The sequence below is a fragment of the Mixophyes fleayi genome, chromosome 12 (genome assembly GCF_038048845.1).
Source record: "Mixophyes fleayi isolate aMixFle1 chromosome 12, aMixFle1.hap1, whole genome shotgun sequence".
Lineage (NCBI taxonomy): Eukaryota > Metazoa > Chordata > Amphibia > Anura > Limnodynastidae > Mixophyes > Mixophyes fleayi.
The window spans coordinates 7,258,188-7,286,029 of NC_134413.1; the positions used below are offsets into that span (position 1 = coordinate 7,258,188).

The 27,842-nt window shown below is 43.9% G+C and overlaps 1 protein-coding gene across 1 annotated transcript; it reads left to right on the forward strand.

Moving 5' to 3' along the window:
* Positions 1-442: 442 nt before the first annotated feature.
* PTGER2 (prostaglandin E receptor 2) lies at positions 443-27,038 on the forward strand. The gene is made up of 2 exons (XM_075193285.1): positions 443-1,725; positions 24,670-27,038. Exons 1-2 carry the CDS (start codon positions 919-921, stop codon positions 24,991-24,993), a joined length of 1,131 nt encoding a protein of 376 aa, XP_075049386.1. The 5' UTR covers positions 443-918; the 3' UTR covers positions 24,994-27,038.
* The last annotated feature ends 804 nt before the right edge of the window (positions 27,039-27,842 follow it).

Here is a 27,842-nt window from a genome sequence, read left to right on the forward strand (position 1 = left end):
TCCAATCCTGCAGTGTGTCTGCACTCACGACCGGCAGTGTCCATAGATCTCTATGGAGTGTGCAGAGTCACAATCGTTTCAGCTGATGGTTAAGACAGATGAAGACCAAAGACCTGAAGGTAAAACGTGTAGAATGTGCTTAGTGTGTACACAGGAATCAGTATGCTGATCGGGACTTTCGTTTCCGTCATTGGTAAAATAATTAATGATATCGCATCAGGAGAAATTTTCTATAGTGTGTATCCAGCCTAAGAGGTTAAAATGAATAATTTGCTGGTTTTGAAATTATTTGCCTATTGCATCTTCACTAAATAGGTGTCTGCAACTTGTTACATGATATCATGACACGTAATATCCTGCAAATAATTTAATTCAGCTAGAGCTGCCTACAGCTACAGATATCTTACAGCAATACTATTCAGCTGCAGCATTGGAGACTCACAAGATGTTAATTGGTACTAGCCCTACAGGCAGACAGCTTGCACAGGGAGAGGATAGAGGAGTGGCTGAGTGCAGCATGGAATTGTTTCTCGTTTAACTTCTGAAACACGCTTTCAGTCCGCTCAAAGAGGAACAGAAGAGCACGCTCCTGGCTAAAACAAAGCCAGCAGAGGTTAGCGGGGCACTGGAGATTTAGCCATGCTTACAAGAAACTTTTTATGACTTGTTAGATCACTTTACGTTTCATTTTTCTTTTTTTTATCCCTCCCTGTGTGCTTTGGGGAGGAGCGAAGGTTGTGAGTGATGTCAGAGGCTTCCCACGTTGTGCCTCTTTTTGCCAGGGCTGAGTGAAGTCACAACCTCCCAAGTACCGAGGGCTCACAGCCTCCCCTGCCATGTGCTTGGAGAGTCGGAAGAGTTGGACTAGCAGTGGCTGATCCTAGGAGCTGACTTTGCCGTCCGTGTCCTCTCAGGAGCATGAATGAGGGAAGTGGAAATCTCACCTCTGAATCATGCAGAGACATAAAACATCTAAGTCCCGATCTCAGTCCGGCCATCAGCGCTGTGATGTTCTCCGCAGGGGTGCTGGGGAACCTCATTGCGTTGGTGTTGCTGGAAAGGCGCAGGAGAGAAAGCAGGGGGCATATTTCTATGTTCTTCATCCTTGTGACTGGTCTGGTTATCACTGACTTGTTGGGCACCTGCATGATTAGCCCAGTGGTGTTGACATCTTATGCCAAGGGACTCACTCTGTTTGAGTTGAATCTTTGCAAATATTTTGCCTTTACTATGACGTTCTTCAGCTTGACCACCATGATGGTCCTCTTTGCCATGGCTTTGGAGCGTGCCATGGCCATTGGACATCCCTACTTTTATGAGAAGTTCATCAAGAAGCGGTGTGGGGTCATTACCTTCCCTGTGATCTATTGCTTCTGTATGTTTTTCTGCCTCCTACCAGTCATGGGACTTGGAGAATACATACAATACTGCCCTGGGACCTGGTGCTTTATAAACATGAGAGGTCAAAAAGTAGACGGATACATCAGCTACGTGTACTCCACGCTATATGCCACTCTTCTGCTAATTCTCATCATCGCTGTCCTGACCTGTAACCTCATTGTCATTGTAAGTCTCATCAGGATGCACAAGAGGCAAAAGACTCGGAGGGTGGGCTCCCTGACGACCAACAAACGAGAGAGGATTTCCATGTCCGAGGAAATAGACCATCTCATTCTCCTGTCCATCATGACCATCGCCTTCATTATCTGCTCAGTACCTTTTACAGTAAGTTATTGAAATGTATTCCAGATATTTCATGTTTTCAATGGTTGGGAAAGGTCAGGCTCTACCGGATAAGAAAAAGTAATCTCCAGTAAAGCAGTAAAGTGTAACATCAAGTTTCAGATATACTTCTCTTAAACTCTACAGAGACTTGGACCATTAATTTATCCCTTCGGCTATTCCTAGACCTCATTTTATTCTCAGCAAGATTCTCTCTGCAACTTTTAAACATCTACAATGTTAGACTTTCTGTCATTCCTCCTCCATCACAATGCACAGTTCTACTAAACCAGTGAAAGGCTGGCAATAATGATATAAAGATAGATAGATAGATAGATAAGATAGATAGATAGATAGATAAAATTCAATATGTTTTAAAATAAACATTTTATTAGAAGACACTAGCTTTTGCCTTTAAGTTTTCTTGCGGCCGGAGATGTTAGTATAAACACACATCTGGAAATATCAAACTTATAGCATACAATGGCAAATATGGAACGACCTGCCAAACCCATTTTTCCACTGGCTCCTGAATTGAGCTTTCTAAGCGGCTAATTCAGGGTACGATATTGCTGTATGCAGACAGAGGTGAGAAGGTTATCACTGTACAGGGTAATTGATTGCCGGTAGGGCATGGTAAAGGGCTGACTACTGAAAACAGAACATGGCTGAATTACGTATTTTCTGCTATATTTGTCAAGAAATAATTAACTTTTTGTAACTAACAATATAGGGAGTAGACCGTATTGCAAATTCCTGGCTAACCAAACTTAAAGTTGTTCTGTCTTTATTATTGGCTTGAAGCACTGAGAGACCTTTTACGTTCATAAATTGTTAGTAACGGGAATCAATATGGGGTTTCTAATGTCCGTCATTTGCAGTCATCAGTCTTAATCACTGAGCCACCAAAACGTTGTCAGAAAGTAAATATAATCAGATTTCATTTGGATTTGTCATACATGTCTAAATGGCATAAAAAAGGAACCAATAATGTAGTGTTACACATGTGGGTGCATGACAGACATATTCTACTTCTGATGACTAAGAATGAGTAGACGTTTTGCTTTCACTTTATTGCTTTTTGCCACAAGATTAAAATACCTAAGGGTGGGGGGGATTACATATGTTTCATGTATAGTCATACAAAATAATTATCTTGGATGTAGGACAAAGGTATATGATCATTTGTAGATAAGGGTCAACTTTTCTGTGTTTTCTTCCCTGAACCTTAGACCATCATTGTTTATTTAGGAAATTATTCATACGTTGGTTGCTACATGCTGCCATATTTATGTGAAATATCACTCCCCCATCCCAAAACACTGACTTAGATCAATAAACAAACTGCTCTGGTAGCCGAAATGTACGCTGCTACATCAAAAAATATAGTGATTAGTAAAAATGGCACCTCACAGACACTTAACGACGCATAGAATGCATTACACCGCTGTATAGTGTTGTGGATCCATTACTCCCAATGTTTTCTTCCTCTACATTGCTGGCAATTTTATTTTCTGTTCCAATACATGTTTATTTTACAGAAATAATAGTTCAGTTAAAAGTGGTTGCAAAGATGTGTTGCAACTGTATTAAAATAGGGAACACAAAACTGATTTTCAGTGGTTGGCATCTCTCCCTCTTAGATAGAATTTTAGAATAATATTTATATTTGTATTTAGATCTGCTTTCAAATAGATCTTTTTGGCTGTTAGAGCTTCTATATACAAGCTTTAGATTTGATTGACAATAGTTTTGAGCAATCCAGTGGATTTAAACAATACTTATATACTTCTCGATATAATGTATCATTATATGAGGCCAATCCCTAATTCCCTCCGTTATTCTATAGTGTCATTCTACATATCTAAGGACACCTTCACTGACTGCAGGAACTGTCTGACTTAACGTTAAACTTCCTTGTGCTGTTTAAGGCTGGGTACACACTACAGAAATTTGTTCGCGATGCGTTATAGTTAACGATTTTACCAAAGCCCCCCCCAAAAAAAAAAAAGTCCGATCAGCAGCCGATTCCTGTGTACACACTATACACATTTTATAAGATTTACCTTCAGATCTGTGCTCTTCATCTGTCATAACCATTGGCTGACAAGATTGTGACTTTGTACACTCAATAGAGATCTATGGACACTGCCGGTCCTGAGTGCGTACACACTGCAGAATTGGAACTACACCGTTCCATTGTTGAACGAGATTTTTAATCCGGTTTAAAAATCAAATGAAACGTCACGATGCGATGAGGAATGATAATTGTTCATCGTTGGCGCGTACGCTGAATGGTCGTTTATCGTGTGGTAGGTCTGATAATCACCTACAAATCCTGTAGTGTGTTCCCAGCCCAAGACTTTGTATAATACATACATACATACATACATACATCATGTCATTACATAGAACTCCCAAATCAGACCTCACTTAGAACACGGCTCCCGACGACCCATTCCAGTGCAAATGGTGTCAGAGCCAGGTCTTTGCAAGCCCTATTGGGGACTCTAATCAGTTAGATCCCATATGAATACCCATGACTATTTTTCCCACCAGAAAAAAATTAAGCAGGTGCTAATTCCTTTTATTGAAGTTTTTTTGTCTCTGCAAAAACTTTAATAAATTATATTTGAAGGGAAAAAAAACAACTATTTGGAATACTGTCTCCTCTGCTGGCAGCAACAGCAGTCTGACATCTTACAAACATTTAAACTGTCTGTGCTGAGTGTCAGCTGAAGACTCATTGAATAAGCTTCAACCCTACAAACTCTGGCTTCAAAAAAACCTAGTCTGATTCATAAATCTTGTTGGAGAAACTGCACTCAGCCTGTCACTTACTCTTATCCACACAAAACAAGGCAATTATTTTCTGCAGATATAGCAGCAAGGCAGCCGGGTATTGGAGATACATAATTACCAAACTTTACCTTGTGGCTGTTTCCTATAGCCAGATAATAGGTTTATTTAAACATTCGTCATATTGCTTAACCTCACGACATCATGAAATATGACATGTGTCTTCCGCTGTGTCACTGCTTACACAACCGGAGAATGTATTTTAGGTTAGCAAAGAGCAGACTTTGAAGCAGTCTTAATTCTGGCTGTAAATCTTACTACCTGTAAACTTCAGACTGTGTCTTTATTACACAGGTCATTACAGGGTTTTCTTAAAGACATATGCATCCATTCAACTCCAGGATCTCCGATTTACTTAGCCGACAGTCCTGAAAATCAAATTTATTGTTACGTTGGAGAGCAGAGAGTTGTCATTAGTCTACTGCTGACAAACTGCACAGTACATGAATACAAAATAACAAATACATGACTACACAGAAGTATAATGAATACAACTAAGCATTATAGCAGATATGTGGTACAAACCCCAAGTATGAGTTATGTTTGAGCAATAACAGTTGCGCAGAATCAAGTACAAATTCGGTGTGTGAGCAATCGGTATAGTGGTGACACAGTGTAGGACATCACAGGGGCATGTGAGGCAGACAGACATGAGGCATAGGGTAGAGAGGACCCTGCCCATTTTAGCTTACATTCTAGATAGGGGGCGTGGCTGTGTCACAATGGGGGCGTGGTCACATCATGGTGGTGGAGAGACTAACACTCGTGAGGCTTTAGACTGTCCCTTAGCCACCTCCCCTACGAACACCAGTTTAATGCTGCACGCACCAGTTCTGTAGCAGTGGTGGCAGGACATACCTTCTAACTTTCCAACCCACAGGACAAAAGTGTCCGTAGGTGGGACTGAGTCCTAAAATCGGGGCGGTTGGATGGTATAAATAATATATATCATCATCAACATTTATTTATATAGTGCCAGCAAATTCCGTAGCGCTTTACAATTGGGATATATAACATTAAAACCACTGACAAGTAAAGTGAATAACATTGATTATCTCGTTACAATGGCACCTGTCAAGGGGTGGGATATATTAGGCAGCAAGTGAACAGTCAGTTCTTGAAGTTGATGTGTTGGAAGCAGGAAAAATGGTTAAGCGCAAGGATCTGAGCAACACTGACAAGGGCCAAATTGTGATGGCTAGATGACTGGGTCAGAGCATCTCCAAAAGGGCAGGTCCTTTGGGGTGTTCCCGTTATACAGTGGTTAGTACCTACCAAAAGTGGTTCAAGGAAGGACAACCGGTGAACCAGCGACAGGGTCATGTGCGTCCAAAGCTCATTGTCGAGTGAAGGCTAGCCCCTCTGGACCTATCCTACAGAAGAGCTACTGTAGCACAAATTACGGAAAAAGTTAATACTGGGTATGATAGAAAGGGTCAGAAGCAGGCCCGGCGCTCCCATTAGACAACCTTAGGCAGTTGCCTAGGGCGCCGGGACCTGCAGGGCGCCGCTGACTAGATTTTGTAATCTAGTCAGCGGTGTTTGGGACATAGTACAGCGGCGGAATGGCGCCTGCTGTTTCCTATTTTTTTTTTATGGATGCCCCCGTCCGCGCAGCACTCACACATGACCACTGGCATCAGTCAGTGATCATGTGATATCAGTCTTCTTCGGCGGCGTCTTCCAGGTCCAGAGAAATGCTGTCCCCACCCTCCCGTGTTCTCACACTGTCTGTCTCTGACAGACAGTGTGAATAAAGTTATTTCCCAGAGTCCCCTCCCCTCCCAGCATGCACCGCTCCGCTCCACCCCCCTCCTCTGTGTTTTTGGAAGCCGAGGAGCGTTTTTGGCAGCCAGTGGAGAGAACAGAAAAAGTGTGAAGAGCCCCCTGCATCTGCTGACAAGAGAAAAAAAGTAAGTAAATAGAATATTATTATTTTTTTAAAATTGATTTATTTTTATTTGATTGTCAAAGTGTTCCTGCGGCACGGGGGGCGCCGATTTTGAGAAAGTGCCTAGGGCGCCATGGACCCTAGCACCGGCCCTGGTCAGAAGACAGAGTGCATCGTAGCTTGCTGCATATGGGACCATCACAGACTGGTCAAAGTGACCATGCTGACCCCTATCCACCGCCAGAAGCACCTACAATGGGCAAGTGAGCACCAGAACTGGACCATGGAGCAATGGAAGAAGGTGGCCTGGTCTGGCGAATCACACTTTCTTTCACATCGTATGAACGTCTGGCTGCGTGTGCGTCGTTCACCTGGGGAAGAGATGGCACCAGGGTGCAGACTCTACATATATATAATATGCACAGCGCCACTTCTTCTTGTTTTTTATGATAATTGCACATATCAGCATACATTTTTGGATTGCCAAATTATTTCAGTTATATATGAAGATCAATTGCCTTAACTTTCTAAACAGTTTATCTTGCATTAAACCCTAGGTTCTATTGAAATCAGATAAACATATCTCATAGTTTACTCTCACTCAAAGTTTCTCTTACGAAATTAATATGAAAGAGGCAGTATGAGCTATTTTGTTATTGTTAGCTCGTCTCTTACTTATACTAAGTTCTATTTTTGGTAACCCATTTCATTTTTTTTAAAATCTTTATTTATTTAGCTTTTTATTTTACTATGTAACCTATTTCCTGGGGACTACTCACATCCTAAACTGCAACAACATACCCCCCCCTCACAGTATGACATCAGGAGCAGATGAGCAGTGTGGGGGTTTTATTATACTTTCTATTGATTGAGTAGAGGCAGGTTCCTGACCGCATAGAACTCAATAAGAAAGGGTGGTGATTGTTATACATGAAGGTGGCAGCCGCAGTCAGTTCATACATTTCCACCCACCCTCTTATGTCTGTCAGTAACAGCTGGGTAGGGAGGCAGGATGGCCGGGGGGTCTCAGTGGCACTGTTATAAGCATCTCTCTACTAAGTAATAGACATGTATAATATAACAGTGATATGCAGGGGCAAACGCAGGATTTGTATTGGGGGGTTTCCACACCACGCTGCCAGTGGGCGTGACCAGCATGCATGGGGGCATGGCTATAATATTAGACAGTGATTGGCTGCTCTCCAACTCTTCCTATCCCTATAATATACATGGGCAATGTTCATTGCACTACTGTTAGGTGCACGCAGATCTCCATTTTCAAGCAGAGCCGTGTGAAGCGGGGGCAGGGTCCAGCCACCTCAATTATACAGTGCCCCAGGCTTGTAGGGGTTTTCCAGGCACTAGTAAACCCTCCTCGGTTTGCCTATGAACCTGTATTAACAGTTCTCTTTGAGAAAATCTAGAATTATTAGTTATATCATCTGCTTTGGTGATTATGTTAGAACATTCCTCATTCATATCGGAGAGTGACAAAGATAATATACTTCACATTTGCTCATACACTGTCTTTGAACAATACTAACAGCTTCCCTCCTTCATTCCTGTCTTTTTCTTATTATCGTTGCTGTACATAGCACCAATCATATTATGCAGCACAGAGGATATGTAGTCACTCACAATAGTCCCTTCCCCTTTGGAGCTTACAATCTAAATTCTCTAACACACATACACTAGGGTACAATAACCTAACAGTATGTTTTTTGGTGCATGGGAAGAAACCCACACAAACACGGGGAGAACATGAAAACTCCGCACAGATAAGGCCATGGTCAGAATCGAACGTGTGATCCCAGCGCTGTGAGGCAACAATACTGACCACTGTGCCGCTGTATTTCAAATGTCAAACATTACACTGCATATACACACAGCTTAACCCCGGAGCCACAAGACGCAGCTGGGCGGCAGACTAGCTCTCCTTTCTCTCATTAAAAACATAAAAATAAATGCACAATGGTAATTAAAAGTACTAAAATGGTTTACTTTCTTTGTTCTAAAACTACTCTTGGGCTATAAAGAATAATAGACCCCCTGCTGGGAAATAAAAGCCTCCTCAGGGTTCCATGAACTCTATAAAATCTTTTATGGTCACAAAGCTCCTCGTGGTTTCTTTTTTTCTCCTTATTAAGTGTGTGTGTGGGGAGGGGGGGGGGGGGGTCCCTGTACATTACACAGCAGAGAAGCTCTGATAACGCTGCCTCCTTACCTCCTCATAGTCAGCTTACACACAGAGGCTCATGTCACTTTACAAATATTGCTCTGCATATTACAGTGGGCACCAGGTAAGACTGCATATAAGAATGGGCACCATGTACGGCTCTGCATATTACAGTGGGCACTAGATAATACTCTGTATATTAGAGTGGGTCCCATGTATGTATTGGCATAATTCAGTTGGCAACATGTATGGCTCTGCATACTAGACTAGGCACCAAATGAAGGTTCTGCATATTAGTGTGAGCACAATGCACAGCAGACCAGACAGTCCCAAGGCTCTGCTACTAGTTCTCTAAAAAAACTAAACTAAAATTCACAGGTAACATGCTGTATTAGTAAATGTGTATGTTTGGAACTAATATATTTAATACAAGCCACTTGTTTAAAAGTGGAATTAGAACCTTTAAACAATGCGGAAGTATTTAGCCTCAGATGCAGCAATATCAATTGAATCTGTTATTTCATGCGATTCCCTCATCACTCTGCAGCTGAATGGCTCACACAGATATGCACAGCATTAAGTTATGTTATCTCACACGCGATAAACCAAAACAATTAGGAAAATACTGCCTTTTCCAGTTCATGTTATGTGTGGTTAGCTTGTCTCTACTTGTTCATGTCTTTTCTAGTTCCATCTGTAATGTATATTTTGTGACTTATTCCATACTCGCAAACCTTTTGAAGTTGGCATCCGGGGTAAGGTGAGCATGTGGGGGCGGGGCTCAGCGAAACAGGTATTTAGGCCCCGCCTCTACTATGAAATGCCGTAATTCACAGCATTGCATATATGGGGTGGGGCCTAATGGAATGATCATGTCATTAAGCTCCACCCCCATAAGGATCAGGGGAGTCCCATAAGGATCCGGGAGTCCCAGAGGACTCGCCGAAATTCGGGAGCTTCTTAACTTATTCCTCTTTTGGGCTAAAAACCACCTGTTCCTCTATCCTTTCTTGTTGTCTATTACACAGATGTTTATAAATACATACACTTTTTTACTTATTAATCTTTTCTACAACTTACCTCCGAAGGTTGCTAAATGGAAAATCGGGGCACTTTGGGTGACACTGACTCAGAAAGCTACGTACCCAATTTGTGTCTCAACCCAAATTCTTAGGCTATGCCTCTTTTCACAGCAAAAACATAACAACCCCATTGCACTTGTATTTCAATTTCTTTCAACACATTCCACATGTAACACCTAGATTCTTATGACACATAGAGCCACTTATGGCAACATGCAAATGTGTCACACTGGTGGAAAATCACAGCTGTACGGTTTACTACAACTACTGCACTGTCATTAAAGTAAATGTAAAACATACACTGGATATTGACAAGTGCTTCTGTTTCCAGCAAGGGGTTAACTCAGTGGTTCCCAAACTTTTTCATTTCGTAGCACCCTTAGAGTCTCCATCATTTTTTCAAGGCACCCCTCCAAAAAAATTACTGAGCAGTCCCGTTTTATAAGTAGTTGGGTTAAAATAACGTAATAAGTATTTAGGTCAGGACAGAAATACTTAGTAAGTTGTTTGCAAAAATAATACACATAAATCCAAGGGAAAAGAATATTTTTATATATTTTTTTCAATTATATTTCTGTCGAAGAATAGTTTACAGCTAATACTAAGAGGAATAAGATCAAACAATATAAAACAACAACATGTACAAAAATCTTCACGATCACACTGTGTCCCTCTTCATCCACGCACTCTGTGCCCTCCTTCATCCACACACTCTGTGCCCTCCTTCATCCACACACTCTGTGCCCTCCTTCGTCCACACACTCTGTGCCCTCCTTCATCCACACACTCTGTGTCCTCCTTCATCCACACACTCTGTGCCCTCCTTCATCCACACACTCTGTGCCCTCCTTCATCCACACACTCTGTGCCCTCCTTCATCCACACACTCTGTGCCCTCCTTCATCCACACACTCTGTGCCCTCCTTCATCCACACACTCTGTGCCCTCCTTCATCCACACACTCTGCGCCCTCCTTCATCCACAAACTCTGCGCCCTCCTTCATCCACGCACTCTGTGCCCTCCTTCATCCACACACTCTGTGCCCTCCTTCATCCACACACTCTGTGCCCTCCTTCATCCACACACTCTGTGCCCTCCTTCATCCACACACTCTGTGCCCTCCTTCATCCACACACTCTGTGCCCTCCTTCATCCACACACTCTGTGCCCTCCTTCATCCACACACTCTGTGCCCTCCTTCATCCACACACTATGCGCCCTCCTTCATCCACACTCTGTGCCCTCCTTCATCCACACACTCTGCGCCCTCCTACATCCACACACTCTGCACCCCCTTCATCCACACACTCTGCGCCCTCCTTCATCCACACACTATGCGCCCTCCTTCATCCACACTCTGTGCCCTCCTTCATCCACACACTCTGCGCCCTCCTTCATCCACACACTATGCGCCCTCCTTCATCCACACTCTGTGCCCTCCTACATCCACACACTCTGCACCCCCTTCATCCACACACTCTGCGCCCTCCTTCATCCACACACTATGCGCCCTCCTTCATCCACACTCTGTGCCCTCCTTCATCCACACACTCTGCGCCCTCCTTCATCCACACACTCTGCGCCCTCCTTCATCCACACACTCTGTGCCCTCCTTCATCCACACACTCTGCGCCCTCCTTCATCCACACACTCTGTGCCCTCCTTCATCCACACACTCTGTGCCCTCCTTCATCCACACACTCTGTGCCCTCCTTCATCCACACACTCTGTGCCCTCCTTCATCCACACACTATGCGCCCTCCTTCATCCACACTCTGTGCCCTCCTTCATCCACACACTCTGCGCCCTCCTTCATCCACACACTCTGCGCCCTCCTTCATCCACACACTATGCGCCCTCCTTCATCCACACTCTGTGCCCTCCTTCATCCACACACTCTGTGCCCTCCTTCATCCACACACTCTGTGCCCTCCTTCATCCACACACTCTGTGTCCTCCTTCATCCACACACTCTGTGCCCTCCTTCATCCACACACTCTGTGCCCTCCTTCATCCACACACTCTGTGCCCTCCTTCATCCACACACTCTGTGCCCTCCTTCATCCACACACTCTGTGCCCTCCTTCATCCACACACTCTGTGCCCTCCTTCATCCACACACTCTGTGCCCGCCTTCATCCACACACTCTGTGCCCTCCTTCATCCACACTCTGCGCCCTCCTTCATCCACACACTCTGTGCCCTCCTTCATCCACACACTCTGTGCCCGCCTTCATCCACACTCTGTGCCCTCCTTCATCCACACACTCTGTGCCCTCCTTCATCCACACACTCTGTGCCCTCCTTCATCCACACACTCTGTGCCCTCCTTCATCCACACTCTGTGCCCTCCTTCATCCACACACTCTGCGCCCTCCTTCATCCACACACTCTGTGCCCTCCTTCATCCACACTCTGTGCCCTCCTTCATCCACACACTCTGCGCCCTCCTTCATCCACACACTCTGTGCCCTCCTTCATCCACACACTCTGTGCCCGCCTTCATCCACACTCTGTGCCCTCCTTCATCCACACACTCTGTGCCCTCCTTCATCCACACACTCTGTGCCCTCCTTCATCCACACACTCTGTGCCCTCCTTCATCCACACACTCTGCGCCCCCCTTCATCCACACTCTGTGCCCTCCTTCATCCACACACTCTGCGCCCTCCTTCATCCACACTCTGTGCCCTCCTTCATCCACACACTCTGCGCCCTCCTTCATCCACACACTCTGTGCCCTCCTTCATCCACACACTCTGTGCCCGCCTTCATCCACACTCTGTGCCCTCCTTCATCCACACACTCTGTGCCCTCCTTCATCCACACACTCTGTGCCCTCCTTCATCCACACACTCTGTGCCCTCCTTCATCCACACTCTGTGCCCTCCTTCATCCACACACTCTGCGCCCTCCTTCATCCACACACTCTGCGCCCTCCTTCATCCACACACTCTGCGCCCTCCTTCATCCACACACTCTGTGCCCTCCTTCATCCACACACTCTGTGCCCTCCTTCATCCACACACTCTGTGCCCCCCTTCATCCACACACTCTGTGCCCTCCTTCATCCACACACTCTGTGCCCTCCTTCATCCACACACTCTGTGCCCTCCTTCATCCACACACTCTGTGCCCTCCTTCATCCACACACTCTGCGCCCTCCTTCATCCACACACTCTGTGCCCTCCTTCATCCACACACTCTGTGCCCCCCTTCATCCACACACTCTGTGCCCTCCTTCATCCACACACTCTGTGCCCTCCTTCATCCACACACTCTGTGCCCTCCTTCATCCACACACTATGCACCCTCCTTCATCCACACTCTGTGCCCTCCTTCATCCACACACTATGCGCCCTCCTTCATCCACACACTCTGTGCCCTCCTTCATCCACACACTCTGTGCCCCCCTTCATCCACACACTCTGTGCCCTCCTTCATCCACACACTCTGTGCCCTCCTTCATCCACACACTCTGTGCCCTCCTTCATCCACACACTATGCACCCTCCTTCATCCACACTCTGTGCCCTCCTTCATCCACACACTATGCGCCCTCCTTCATCCACACACTCTGTGCCCTCCTTCATCCACACACTATGCGCCCTCCTTCATCCACACTCTGTGCCCTCCTTCATCCACACACTCTGCGCCCTCCTTCATCCACACACTCTGTGCCCTCCTTCATCCACACACTCTGTGCCCGCCTTCATCCACACTCTGTGCCCTCCTTCATCCACACACTCTGTGCCCTCCTTCATCCACACACTCTGTGCCCTCCTTCATCCACACTCTGTGCCCTCCTTCATCCACACACTCTGTGCCCTCCTTCATCCACACTCTGTGCCCTCCTTCATCCACACACTCTGCGCCCTCCTTCATCCACACACTCTGCGCCCTCCTTCATCCACACACTCTGTGCCCTCCTTCATCCACACACTCTGCGCCCTCCTTCATCCACACACTCTGTGCCCTCCTTCATCCACACACTCTGTGCCCTCCTTCATCCACACACTCTGCGCCCTCCTTCATCCACACACTCTGTGCCCTCCTTCATCCACACACTCTGTGCCCTCCTTCATCCACACACTCTGTGCCCTCCTTCATCCACACACTCTGCGCCCTCCTTCATCCACACTCTGTGCCCTCCTTCATCCACACACTCTGTGCCCTCCTTCATCCACACTCTGTGCCCTCCTTCATCCACACACTCTGCGCCCTCCTTCATCCACACACTCTGCGCCCTCCTTCATCCACACACTCTGTGCCCTCCTTCATCCACACACTCTGCGCCCTCCTTCATCCACACACTCTGTGCCCTCCTTCATCCACACACTCTGTGCCCTCCTTCATCCACACACTCTGCGCCCTCCTTCATCCACACACTCTGTGCCCTCCTTCATCCACACACTCTGCGCCCTCCTTCATCCACACACTCTGTGCCCTCCTTCATCCACACACTCTGTGCCCTCCTTCATCCACACTCTGTGCCCTCCTTCATCCACACACTCTGTGCCCTCCTTCATCCACACTCTGTGCCCTCCTTCATCCACACACTCTGTGCCCTCCTTCATCCACACACTCTGTGCCCTCCTACATCCACACACTCTGCACCCCCTTCATCCACACACTCTGTGCCCTCCTACATCCACACACTCTGCACCCCCTTCATCCACACACTCTGTGCCCTCCTTCATCCACACACTCTGTGCCCTCCTTCATCCACACTCTGTGCCCTCCTTCATCCACACACTCTGTGCCCTCCTTCACCCACACACTCTGTGCCCTCTTTATCCACACACTCTGTGCCTTCCTTCATCCACACACTCTGTGCCCTCCTTCATCCACACACTCTGTGCCCTCCTTCATCCACAAACTCTGTGCCCTCCTTCATCCACACTCTGTGCCCTCCTTCATCCACACACTCTGTGCCCTCCTTCATCCACACTCTGCGGCCTCCTTCATCCACACACTCTGTTCCCTCCTTCATCCACACACTCTGCGCCCTCCTTCATCCACACACTCTGTGCCCTCCTTCATCCACACACTCTGTGCCCTCCTTCATCCACACACTCTGTTCCCTCCTTCATCCACACACTCTGTGCCCTCTTTATCCACACACTCTGTGCCTTCCTTCATCCACACACTCTGTGCCCTCCTTCATCCACACACTCTGTGCCCTCCTTCATCCACACACTCTGTGCCCTCCTTCATCCACACACTCTGTGCCCTCCTTCATCCACACACTCTGTGCCCTCCTTCATCCACACACTCTGTGCCCTCCTTCATCCACACACTCTGTGCCCTCCTTCATCCACACACTCTGCGCCCTCCTTCATCCACACACTCTGCGCCCCCTTCATCCACACACTCTGTGCCCTCCTTCATCCACACACTCTGCGCCCTCCTTCATCCACACACTCTGTGCCCTTCTACATCCACACACTCTGCACCCCCTTCATCCACACACTCTGCGCCCTCCTTCATCCACACACTCTGTGCCCTCCTTCATCCACACACTCTGCGCCCTCCTTCATCCACACACTCTGCGCCCCCTTCATCCACACACTCTGCGCCCTCCTTCATCCACACACTCTGCGCCCTCCTTCATCCACACACTCTGTGCCCTCCTACATCCACACACTCTGCACCCCCTTCATCCACACACTCTGCGCCCTCCTTCATCCACACACTCTGCGCCCTCCTTCATCCACACACTCTGCGCCCTCCTTCATCCACACACTCTGCGCCCTCCTTCATCCACACACTCTGCGCCCTCCTTCATCCGCACACTCTGCGCCCTCCTTCATCCGCACACTCTGCGCCCTCCTTCATCCACACACTCTGTGTCCTCCTTCATCCACAAACTCTGTGCCCTCCTTCATCCACAAACTCTGTGCCCTCTTCATCCACAAACTCTGCGCCCTCCTTCATCCACACTCTGTGCCCTCTTTATCCACACACTCTGCGCCCTCCTTCATCCACAAACTCTGTGCCCTCTTCATCCACACACTCTGCGCCCTCCTTCATCCACACTCTGTGCCCTCTTTATCCACACACTCTGCGCCCTCCTTCATCCACACACTCTGCGCCCTCCTTCATCCACACACTCTGTGCCCTCCTACATCCACACACTCTGCACCCCCTTCATCCACACACTCTGCACCCCCTTCATCCACACACTCTGCGCCCTCCTTCATCCACACACTCTGCGCCCTCCTTCATCCACACACTCTGCGCCCTCCTTCATCCACACACTCTGCGCCCTCCTTCATCCACACACTCTGCGCCCTCCTTCATCCACACACTCTGCGCCCTCCTTCATCCACACACTCTGCGCCCTCCTTCATCCACACACTCTGCGCCCTCCTTCATCCACACACTCTGCGCCCTCCTTCATCCACACACTCTGCGCCCTCCTTCATCCACACACTCTGCGCCCTCCTTCATCCACACACTCTGCGCCCTCCTTCATCCACACACTCTGCGCCCTCCTTCATCCACACACTCTGCGCCCTCCTTCATCCACACACTCTGCGCCCTCCTTCATCCACACACTCTGCGCCCTCCTTCATCCACACACTCTGTGCCCGCCTTCATCCACACTCTGTGCCCGCCTTCATCCACACTCTGTGCCCCCTTCATCCACACACTCTGCGCCCTCCTTCATCCACACTCTGCCCCTCTTCCATCCACACTCTGCCCCTCTTCATCCTCACTTTGCTCCTCTTCATCCTCACTCTACCCCCTCCTTCATTCTTTTGCCCCTGCATTGCTGTCTCCTATCACCATTTCCCCTCCCCTTTCTTTACTTACCATACTTGGCCTTCTTTCTTCTATTTCTTCTGTCTTCTTACCAATCCGGCACCGCCCGGGACCCATCATCCTCCTCTCTACCGATGGTTCTCACTGAATATGTCGGATGTGATGACAACACACCCAACATTCAGTGAGAAGCAAGGAGGGAGGAGGATGCTAGGTCCCAGGTGCCGCCGGATTGGTAAGTTTGTTTTTTGTTTTTTCTTCCTGGCCACGGCACCCCTGTGACAGCGCCGCAGCACCCCTGGGAGCCGCGGCCCACACTTTGGGAACCACTGGGTTAACTAATCATATATACACATCAACCAGTCTATAGCAAGTTCTTTGAACTCGAAGATCTTTTCAATCCCGATCCCATGTGATTTTACTTACTAGAAATCAAACTTCTAAGAGCCAAATAGATTCCAAATGAAATCAATGCTTTCCGCCACACTTCTAAGCACATAGGTGACGCTGTATCCACCTTGCAGCCGGCTTCTGAATGAATAAACACTCTCCCTGCTGCCTCTATGATGTACGTCCTCGCAGACGGCGACCAAATAGATAAGCACTCCTACCGCTGCCTCTGTATACTATATACGTCCTCTCATTGGTCCAAAGCCCGATCACATGTGAAGAAATATAGAAAGACCGCAAATAGCATAATACCATCTGGTGGATTACGTATTAAATTTATTAGTATTAACTCACATCAAAAACAAAAGTGGATGGACCCGTACCGTGGTTAAGAAATCATAAGCATATCGTACACACTGCTCATACCCAGGATCGAGCGGTATACACAAGTAAAGACAACTGTGTACGGGAAAAGTCCACAAATTTTAAACCACAGTTCTAAGTTCTCACCTTCCACATCAACGCGTTTCAGCTCTCTCTTAGCCTTTTTCAAAATGATCATCTTGAGAAAGACTTATCGCCCGGGGTAGCTACTTGCAGCATCTGAGTGGAGTGCATGTTGATTCTGTATTCTACTTTTAATAATACATTGGATATTGAATATAATTTTAGCAATATGTACCGATCCATTCATCGTGCAGAAAATGCACAGCGCTAATCTCCATGCTCGCAGCCTGCACGCTAAAGGATTTGATTGGTTTGTAGAGCCGTGTTCCCATGCTGCTCTCCTCCCTCTCTGATACATCGTAATATGCTTTATTTCATAGCACAATGTTATACAGCACATTATAAAATCATAGACAGGCTGGAGAGACCCATAAAATGCTTTACCTTACAGGATGGGGGCAGTGAGCAATTAGCACTGGAGCTCAGGCTTAGTAAACACATATAAAATAAATTAACCGCTGTGGTCACAGAATGGTGATCTATGATTCATAGATCTCACTTGCTTGGTCTGACTGGGAAAGTCTCATAACTCCAACTCCTTCCTCGGTATATGGTGATAGTGCTTCAAGGAATATCAGGGCATTGGGAGGCCGGGAATGTGGCACATACAACATATATCCCTTTGGTCCCTCTCAGCTATTGATACAGACAAACAATTATTGTACCATTTTCCAAGACAAACTGGCGACAGGTAGCGTTGTTGCATTAGAGTCTACAGATGATGTTTTATTGTAACCAATATGGCAGTCTTCACTGATATTTACAGAATATACAGAGAAATGGGACTACCTGTGTGCAATTGTAATAATAATTAAAGAAACAAGTTGCATGTATGTACTCATACAGAAGTGAGTTTAACACCACAATCTTCCTGCAAGAGTGTGACAGGAGTCACTAAACTGCTGTATGCTGTTGGGGACCCTGCTTCTCCCACTATATAACTCTCAGTCTGTGGCTTCCTGCTGCCTCCATTCCCCTCCTCACATCAAGTCACTGCCCATGTCACATGCAGCCCTGTCCTCACCAACACATCACTCATCTCCTGATATACTCTGTGCTGCTGGAGGACCCTGCTCCTTCCACTATATAACTCTCAGTCTGTGGCTTCCTGCTGCCTCCATTCCCCTCCTCACATCATGTCCCTGCCCCTGTCACATGCAGCCCTGTCCCACTAACAAATCACTCATCTCCTGATTTACTCTGTACTGTTGGGGACCCTGCTCCTTCCACTATATAACTTTCAGTCTGTGGCTTCCTGCTGCCTCCATTCCCCTCCTCACATCATGTCACTGTCCCTGTCACATGCAGCCCTGTACTCACTAACCCATCACTTATCTCCTGATATACTATGTGCTGCTGTGGACCCTGCTCCTTCCAAATGCACACTAAAAGAATATATTTTCCCTTAATTTCATAAATACACAAACGTTACATATTAGAGCACATGCGCACTCCCAGCATAGTATGATAATCCTTGTTGTAGGAATCGAAAATAGCTTTGAGCTCTCTGTAAATGGCTATAAGTACAGAAGCTATTTGCTATTTCAGTCTGTTACTGATTTTTTAAGACAAATTAATTCCCCCCCCCAATCTCAGTAAAGAAGAATAAATATAAAATCAAACATTCCACGAAAGAATACATGATCTCTACATGCATGCTTGCCAACGTTACAAATGCGGGAACAAGGCCAAAATGAGGCCCCATCTCTCGCCCACTTCACTATGAAGAAATGCCTGCTGTCCCGGGGGTCTGGGAGAACCACCCGAAATTCGGCAGTGTCTCGGACATTCTGAAATAGTGGGAAATTATGTCTGCGTGTAAACGTTATATATTTTATCCAGCTAGTGTAAAAAGGCTATAATGTTCATTTAAAGGGCCGCTGTACTGTTCTCATTTGCTGGTGGTCAGGGGTGTAAGTAGCAGATGATGATGATGATGATGATGATGATGATGATGAAAACCTGAACTAGTGAACCACTTGTAAATGAGAGGTTTGTAAATGATTTGCAGACACTTACTGAGACTTTAGTAATCGCTCGGCCATAGATTAGAATTTCCAGAGTTTGTTGTAGCAAAAAAAGAGTTCAAGACATCATATTCTCTACAGAAAGTGCTAAACTTTTCTCCAGAAAAAAGTCTCATTTTCAGTTCAGTAGAACAAACAGTTTGGAAATGAGTGCGCTGGATAAGCCTTTTCTGTAAACTTTTCTCCTTGTGTTGGAAGACATTGTTTACACAGGACAAAGTACAAGTTTAACAACATAGAGCTTCTTCTGCAAGTTGGGGCATAATAAGAAAGTCACTGAGCGAAAAGCAAAGAGATAAATTAACGTTAAACTGCATTACTTTACCAAATACTTTAAATCTTTAATACCACCTTCTACGCACAATACAATTAGGATTGCCGTATTTGTAAGTGTTAGTTTCAGAAAACTTTATTCCACTTATAGTTAAATTATCTTCCAGCCATTTTATGGGATGAACCAATGTGCACAGTAAAACTTCCGTTTTCCCATGAACACTATGGTGCACACTGCCTGGGAAACAAGTCTAGTATTCATGTTAGGAATATTACTCTGCTTTGTATAAAGATCTGTATCAATAATGTATTGCAGGAGTATTAAGTACAGTAACTGCACACTGACGGCTATTTATAGCAATCCATCTTCATGCCAACATATGTTTTACGGCTTGTATGATTAAAGCCTCAGAAGTTGGCACGCTGCTCCAAATTCCTCCTCTCTGGTAGTGATTCCTCCATACATAACGTCTGTCTGACGACAGCAAATAACAAAAATGTGCTATAGTGTGATACACTACTAGCTGCAATTTAACCCAATAAATCCGTGTTGGATTGGGAACACTACATTGCTGGGCCTCCTAGCGCAACTTGTGCTGGGGGCTGGGAGTTTGTGGATGCAGCAGGTAAACCAGCTGCAGCTTCACTTGCGATGTCATAAGTGCAGGCTGTGGCGGAACTAATGCTGTTAAACAGAGTGCGGGGGCTACGGGCCCCTTTTCATCTCCGGGTCCTGTAGATGCTGCACCCCTGCAATGGAGATAGTTCCACCACTGATTGGGATTAAAAAGCAACTTTGGCCTCCAAAGTACACCACCCCACACTCATATATATGGGTACTAAGCCAATCATTTATAACCTTAAAGGTGTCACAGAGGGGACCAATGTCTCTGGAAGCCTTGCAGTTGTGTCTATCTATTATCAACTAACCAAGTAAAGCAGAAAGTGAAATGCAGAGCACACAGTAGTCTGCAAGGTTTTCATATATATATATATATAATATATATATATATATATATATATATATATATATATTTATTCTAACTTCTTTTTTTCTACGGACACAATTAACAGCTACAATTGTTTCAATAATAAAGTAATGAAGGTCCACTTTTTTTTTTTAGAAGCAGCCCGCTTTAGAATAGGCTTGGGAGCCCAGGGGGGAGTGAGAGTTGGGGTAGGGGAGAGAAGAGGAGGATGGGAAAATAAAGGATCACGGATAGTTAGTTAGTTGCAAGCGGAGAGGGACATCATGACAAGGAGAGACCTGTTCTCTAAATCAATGGAATTAAGTTGTATATAAAAAAAAAAAAAAAAGAGAGGGGGAAAGGGACTGCTCAAGGGGAGGGGGGTATTGGTCATTTTCGGACCAATACCCTTTCATATTGGGCCAGTCAGCTGCGATACAGCTGGTATTATGTATATATCCTTAATTCTGTGTTTAATTATTGTTAATTTATATACCACCACCATATTCCGCAGCGATGTACAGAGAATATTGAGCTTACAGTCTAAATTCCCTAACACACACACAGACACACATAGAATAGGGTAACTTTTTGTCAGCAGCCAATTGACCAACTGGTATGCTTTTATAGTGTGGAAGGAAACCAGAGCACCCTGCGTAAACCTACACGGACACAGGAATCAAACCCATGGCAGCCATGCTAACCACTGTGCCACTCTGCTGACCATCCATAAATTACAGAACTCTTTAGAAATGTTTCCTAATTAGCTTAGGTAATTTATTTGTCAAGCCATTATACATGATTCATGTACAGCCTGAATGACAACAAACACTAACTAATGAGAGATAACATCATCCTGTAGCTGTGTAGACATTTTAAAGATTAACCAGAATTAGATTTATGATTATTTTCCAGTCTGTTAATGGGCTACAAAGCGGTTCCTCTGTGAATGCAGAAATGTAGCAAGAATGAATTATCTTCTTTATTTATTCATGATAAAGTGAAGCCAGAGTGTAAACTCTTTAACTACCGATCTTCCAAGAATATCTGCCGCAATATGGAAGGATAGGCCGGTAATTTATGGGGGTAATATATCACCTGTCAGATAAAGGGCAGATAACTAGAGCAGAAGGCAAACTATTTACTATAAACTGAACCTCTGCTAGCAAATTATAAGCTGGGAGTAAGAGAACATGTTACATAGTTACACAGTCATTCAGCTGAAAGAAGATATAAGACGTGATTTATTAATGGACAAAAAGCCATATTGGCAGCAAAAATGGAAAGTTCCACAACAGCAAATGAGTCAACGTGAGACTCTAGCGCAATTTCAGGAGCCATTTTTGTTTAAAGGGACTCTAGCCCCGATTTTCTTTTATTTTCCCTGTTCCTGTTGAATATTTTACTAAGGGATAAATGTCTAAAAATATTCTAGTTATACGACTTTAACTAGTTCCTATGATGGTATTAATAAGCCTGATTGCAGAGTTCCCTGTAAAGTACACTTCCATTTTTTGTCTTCACTTCTCTTTAATCTCTACAATGCATGGGGCAAATGCAGGATTTCTAGAGGGGTTCCAAATATTCGATTTTGAAACAAAGCAAAAACAAAACAAAAACAAATTTACTGCAATAAATCGGCAACAGTCATTCATTTGTAGTGAAATTGTTTGACTGTAAATAAGAAGTTTGGTTGAGTCACAGAGTGTGAGACGTAATCTAATAACAACTGCGGCAGAAGCAGCTACTGAGAGCTGTTTGCTCCAATGTTTCCACTTGCCGGTTCTATTCCCAGGTTTTCTGGAAATTTTTGTGAAACCCGGATAATTCTAATTTCTTTTAATATTTTAAATCATACTTGCCAACTCTCCCGGAATGTCCAGGAGACTCCCGAAATCCAGGTCGGTCTCCCTGACTCACGGGAGAGCAGGCAAGTCTCCCGCATCCCGCAATTCCCAAAATAATGGGATTTGCGGTAAATCGCGTCATTTTGTACCCGCCAAAGGGCAACTAGAGGGTGGGAGGGGGGCGGGGCACGATCAATTGCGGCGTTTTGGCCACGCCTCACAACAGAAATTACGATTTGTCGCGGGGCGTGACCAAAACGACGCAATTGACCGCGCCCGCCCCCTCCCGCCCTCTAGTCACGCCCCTCTCCCGGACTGCACTGCCTGAAAGTAGGCAATTATGTTTTAAGTTTAACTTTCATTTAAAAAACAAAAAAAACATGGCCACCGCTGGGCTTCTGAGACTTTTGGCGGTGCGTCGTCGGGGGAGATTTTCCCAAGTGTACAGCATGAACATGACATAAAGAGAAGTGGTACTGTGCAGTGTAAATATCTATAGCATGGCAATATGCAGTGCCCATACATTCAGCAATTTAGAGCTGCATACAAAACAGAAATTAGGCAGCAGTGCTGTATTCAGATATTAAAACAAGAATTAGAACATTAAAAGTACATAAATGTAATAAAATATTATATGTCAAAGAATGAGGCATAAAGTAAGCTGTACATTAATGTGAAAACCGCTTTAAAAAAATCTGACCAAATTATTATTAATCTACAACACTAGTATTAACCTCCCCTCACACCATATTAAAATAAAAACGATTAATTACAATTAGTACTTACCCAGTGCCGCACATCAGATTGCAGAGGATAACGGATCATTTACTTTCTGTATTTTCTATGTCAGGAAATTACTGTAAAAATAATACACTAGAGACAAAAGTGACGGTGGACATTTTGTTGAGGCCAGTGTTCATGAAAACACATGCAGATGCTCATGGAAATGTTTCCTAGGCTGCAGATAATGTGCTATAGTTTTGTTAATATACCTACTAACTGGGAGGTTCTATGATTAGAGAAAGGGGGGTTTCTGGGTAACTGTACACCCCCCTTAGTGCGCCCCTGCAATGCCTCGCAGAACTCTTCTTGGAATCTAAATGAGGTGTGAAAATCCGCTCACAAAACAATATCTTGGGGACATGTTCAAGTGATACAGGATTTGGTTGAGCCCATGAGTTTGGGTGTAACATCATTGGGGGCATCTGATAATATGTCAGAAAGTAGATTTGGCAGCTTAAACTCCCTATGTTTGCTCTTAGCCTGCACAGAGGGAAAGGTAAAGTCTAATGTATATATTCCCTTGTGCTATGTACAATTATGAAAACATTTTAGAGTTTAGTCTCCTTTTAACATTCCTATAATATCAGCAAATTGGAAGATTTAACATCCAGTCTATTAGTGCTATCCTTATTTTGTTTTTTGTTTTCCCAATAATGTGAAGTGTAGTAACCCTCTAATTTATTTAACTAATTTGGGTGTATCAGGAGAATACATTTTTGATATTCTGTAGTAAGGATTTTCAGTGCGGATAAACACCCGCAAAAAAACTGGGGTGCATTGAAACCCTACGTAGTATTGTATCACTCTGTCCAAATAAAAGCCAAAATGACCCAATTTGCAGCAAATCACATCATTAAGACTTTTGTCCTGCCCACTTCACTACAATGTGGGAAGGATGCTAGAAGAGTTCGGGGGAACTACCCGAAACTTTTGAGTCTCCAGGACATCTCGGAAGAGTAGGCAAGTATGAAAGAAAGACACTTGTCTACCCTACTCCAGACAAAGCACCACTAGCTACGCATCTTCATGCAGCATCGACAAGAGAAATGGGCAAATCTAAGACCTTCTAGTAGATGTTCCCAAGAAGCTTTGGTTCATCTAATCTCGAGCCTTCATCTGAAGAATTTATAACTTTGGGGGGATCTTACTTAGAAGCAGTGGGTCCACCAATTGTCTGTTACTCGAGAGGAAGGTTGTAAAATATTTTGTTGATGTGATACATTATAAAAGATTGTCGCCTTCATGATGTAATTGGCCACCACAAATTTTCATTTGTTGGATTTGATTTTAGATAATTTCTTGCCTATTTGTTGACCGATTGACCATGATAAACATAACTTGTGATGAGACTTTATATTTGTTTCCTTGTGTTGCAGGTACAGGCCTATCTAAACCAGGTTAAAGGTGACAGAGGAGAAGACAAAATGGACCTTTTAGCGCTAAGATTTCTGTCTGTGAATTCCATCATTGACCCGTGGATTTTCACCATACTTCGGCCTTCAGTCCTCAGGTTGATGCGCTCGGTTTTGTGCTGTTATAACTCTTTCAACTTAAAGAATATCAGCTCCTCTCCTTCCCTTAGCAGCCGACTATCAACCACTAACAAGCTAAACTGCAATGACACTACGTATGGGATTTCCCAGAAAAAAAATTTCTCCGATGGAGACAAAATCGCATGGGGAGACAAAACAGAAACCTAGAATTAGTTGTCCAAGTGGAAATTTAGAGTTGGCGATATGAAAAATGTAATGGGTATGTAAGTGAAACGAATATGATAGTTTTATAATGAAGGCAGTAGGAGAAGTGGCATTACGTTATACCACCATCTACACCCACCCTTCCACCAGTGCCTAGAATTATAAGCTATTATGAACAATGGTTGCAAATAAATTACATTAGTAAGGCATTAGGAGAATGAAGTAACCTGTCAAAAGCAATTTAACACATTTGCATTCAATCCTGGAACAGAGTAATGTGATGGACTTAGGTGGGTTTTACACATGGGCAGATGTGCGGGACGAATGAGCACAATAGGTTTTGCATCCTTATGTCAAAACACATCAAAATATTATGCCCTGTCCTTGTGGAAGATGTTTTTAATCTCTGCATTTACTGATTAAGTCACCTGACAAGTGTGATTTTCTTGGGCTGAATTCCCTGTATTCTTCTTATCCCGCTTGGGGTAAGATCTTGCTATTGGAATTGTGATTTAAAGTGATAATGCAACGTCAACTGATAATTTGCTGTTTAGCGGCACAGAAATTACAGGAGATAATATGACTTCTACCATTATGTTGCTATTCCTCTAACACATTCAGTACTCCAGTTTCACAGCTGATATGTGAAATTAGTCAAAGTGCTTTCTTCGAGTCTTGCATTAACTAGCTGGTAAACATCATCGGGAACAAACACATTATTAATCTTAAAGGAGGACACAGATACTTTTAAACCAAGAGCAAAAGTCTCCAGATTTTACAAAACTTTTTTGTGTGTTATATATTTCCTTTAAATATAACTTACTATTGAAAGAATTGACTTAAGGTTGTATTCGGTTGTTGTTAAATACCTTTAAGTAGACAAAAATATTTGTTGAAACACTGGTGCTTAAACGGTCTTTTTATCAGACAAAAAGAGTAAAACAATTGAAACTTCAACAATCTGTAATTTGGTTGAAACACTAAATCACTGCTTAAGATGATGGATTAAGCATGTATAATTTGATTATAAACCATATACTATGTGTTATCCACTATAGGAAATAAGTGAGTAGAAATAATGGTGTTTTTATAAAAACAAAACTCAGTAACTTCTATGACTGTACAGCACATATATTTAGTACAGCCAATGTCATCTATAGATCGCATCTTCTTTCTGCTTCTGAAAACAGAACAATGTTCATATTTCAACCAATAGGAATGTAGCATGGCTGTGGATATATGTGAGGTCCATTGCGTGTTAGTCAAACCTACCGAAAGACTTTTTCACCTGAGTTATGGCTCCTCAGTGCAGGATATGATTTTCTGATCAGCATGTAAATTTCTTAAGCGATATCCTCACTGAAACAAGAAGAATTACGGAGACCTTTAAGTTACTTCTCAGGGAAAAAATGCAACTCTCGAACCCGCCAAAATCATCATCATTTTGGATATACCCTGTTCATTTTGAAATTTACAATTCTACTGAAATTACATATTTAGCCAGAATATTTTATACAGTAATGGCAAAGTCCTAAGGAGACCTAGGCATAACTTCTATAATGATAGTAACATCTGGGAAATAAACTATTTAATTTAATGTTAAAAACACATTAAATGTGTAAATATTATTTAATATGTAAAGAAATAAAATAATTAAAAATAAATTTTGTCATCATGCGAGAACAAAAATGTTTTCTTAACGCAAATTATTATTTTTTGAATGTTTCAAAATGTCGGTTCACCCTCTAGGAATGCATCTGTTTATTTCAGGATGTATGGTCACAACTTTTTTTTTATTCATATTCAGTTATTTATGAAAGAAAAATAGAGACACAAACCTGTGTCTGTTTACTTCATTACAGAAAAAATTAAGTGTTTACAATTCTTGTTTGAGAACCGACCAAAGTCACTTATATTGGATGTATCTACAAATATACTTATCTTGTACCTTCCATAGGCAGCGAATGTTTTATTGATAATATGTACCGCGTGGATGTTATTTAATTACACATGTCTATGTGTTTTGTAATAAAATTATTATAAACCAATCATTACGTGAATTATTTTTCAGCAATATTGCCAACAATAATGAATTATATGAACAAAAAGTATTCTGTCATAGACAACTAGTTGTGTCTACTATCATATTATTATTGCTTACTTATATAGTGTCTTAATATTACGCAGCATGTTAAAGTATACTTGCCAACTCTTCTGGTATGTGGTCACCAGAATCCAAGACCGCAGGACAAAAGATCGTCCCATCATCGGATGCTCTTGAACTAGCCAACATTTCAGAGGTTGACAAGTCTCCCTAGAGAGTCTGATTCGTTGGGTCTCCAGATGAAAATACATATATATATATATATATATATATACACATACAGTGTTCTCTATATTACCACAAGGAGCCTCAGTAACTAGTTACCCCCCAGTGAGGTACTTACTGCTGAGGACGGGGTCACACTGAGCACTAACGGCCCCCGGTCTCTGTACCCCACAGATAATCTGACAGAACATTGTGATCAGGTATAAAATTCTGCAGAAGAATTCTTGTTCTTATCAGACATTGTGTTTCTTTTTTACTTTTTTTTTAAAGAAATACAGATTAGGCGACTTTCACAGAGAACAATACAGTAAAATAATTACTAGTTCTGACTCTGGCTAATAGCCTCAAAACAGCAATACAAATATATGTGGTAATAATAATGTAAAAGTGGAAGATATTGTGAAAATTCAGCTAAGTGCAGATAGAGTCTAGTTATAACCCTATAAGCCTGTTGTAAACATATAACATATATAAACAAACATTATATATATATATATATACAAAACTCTGCTGACTTATATCA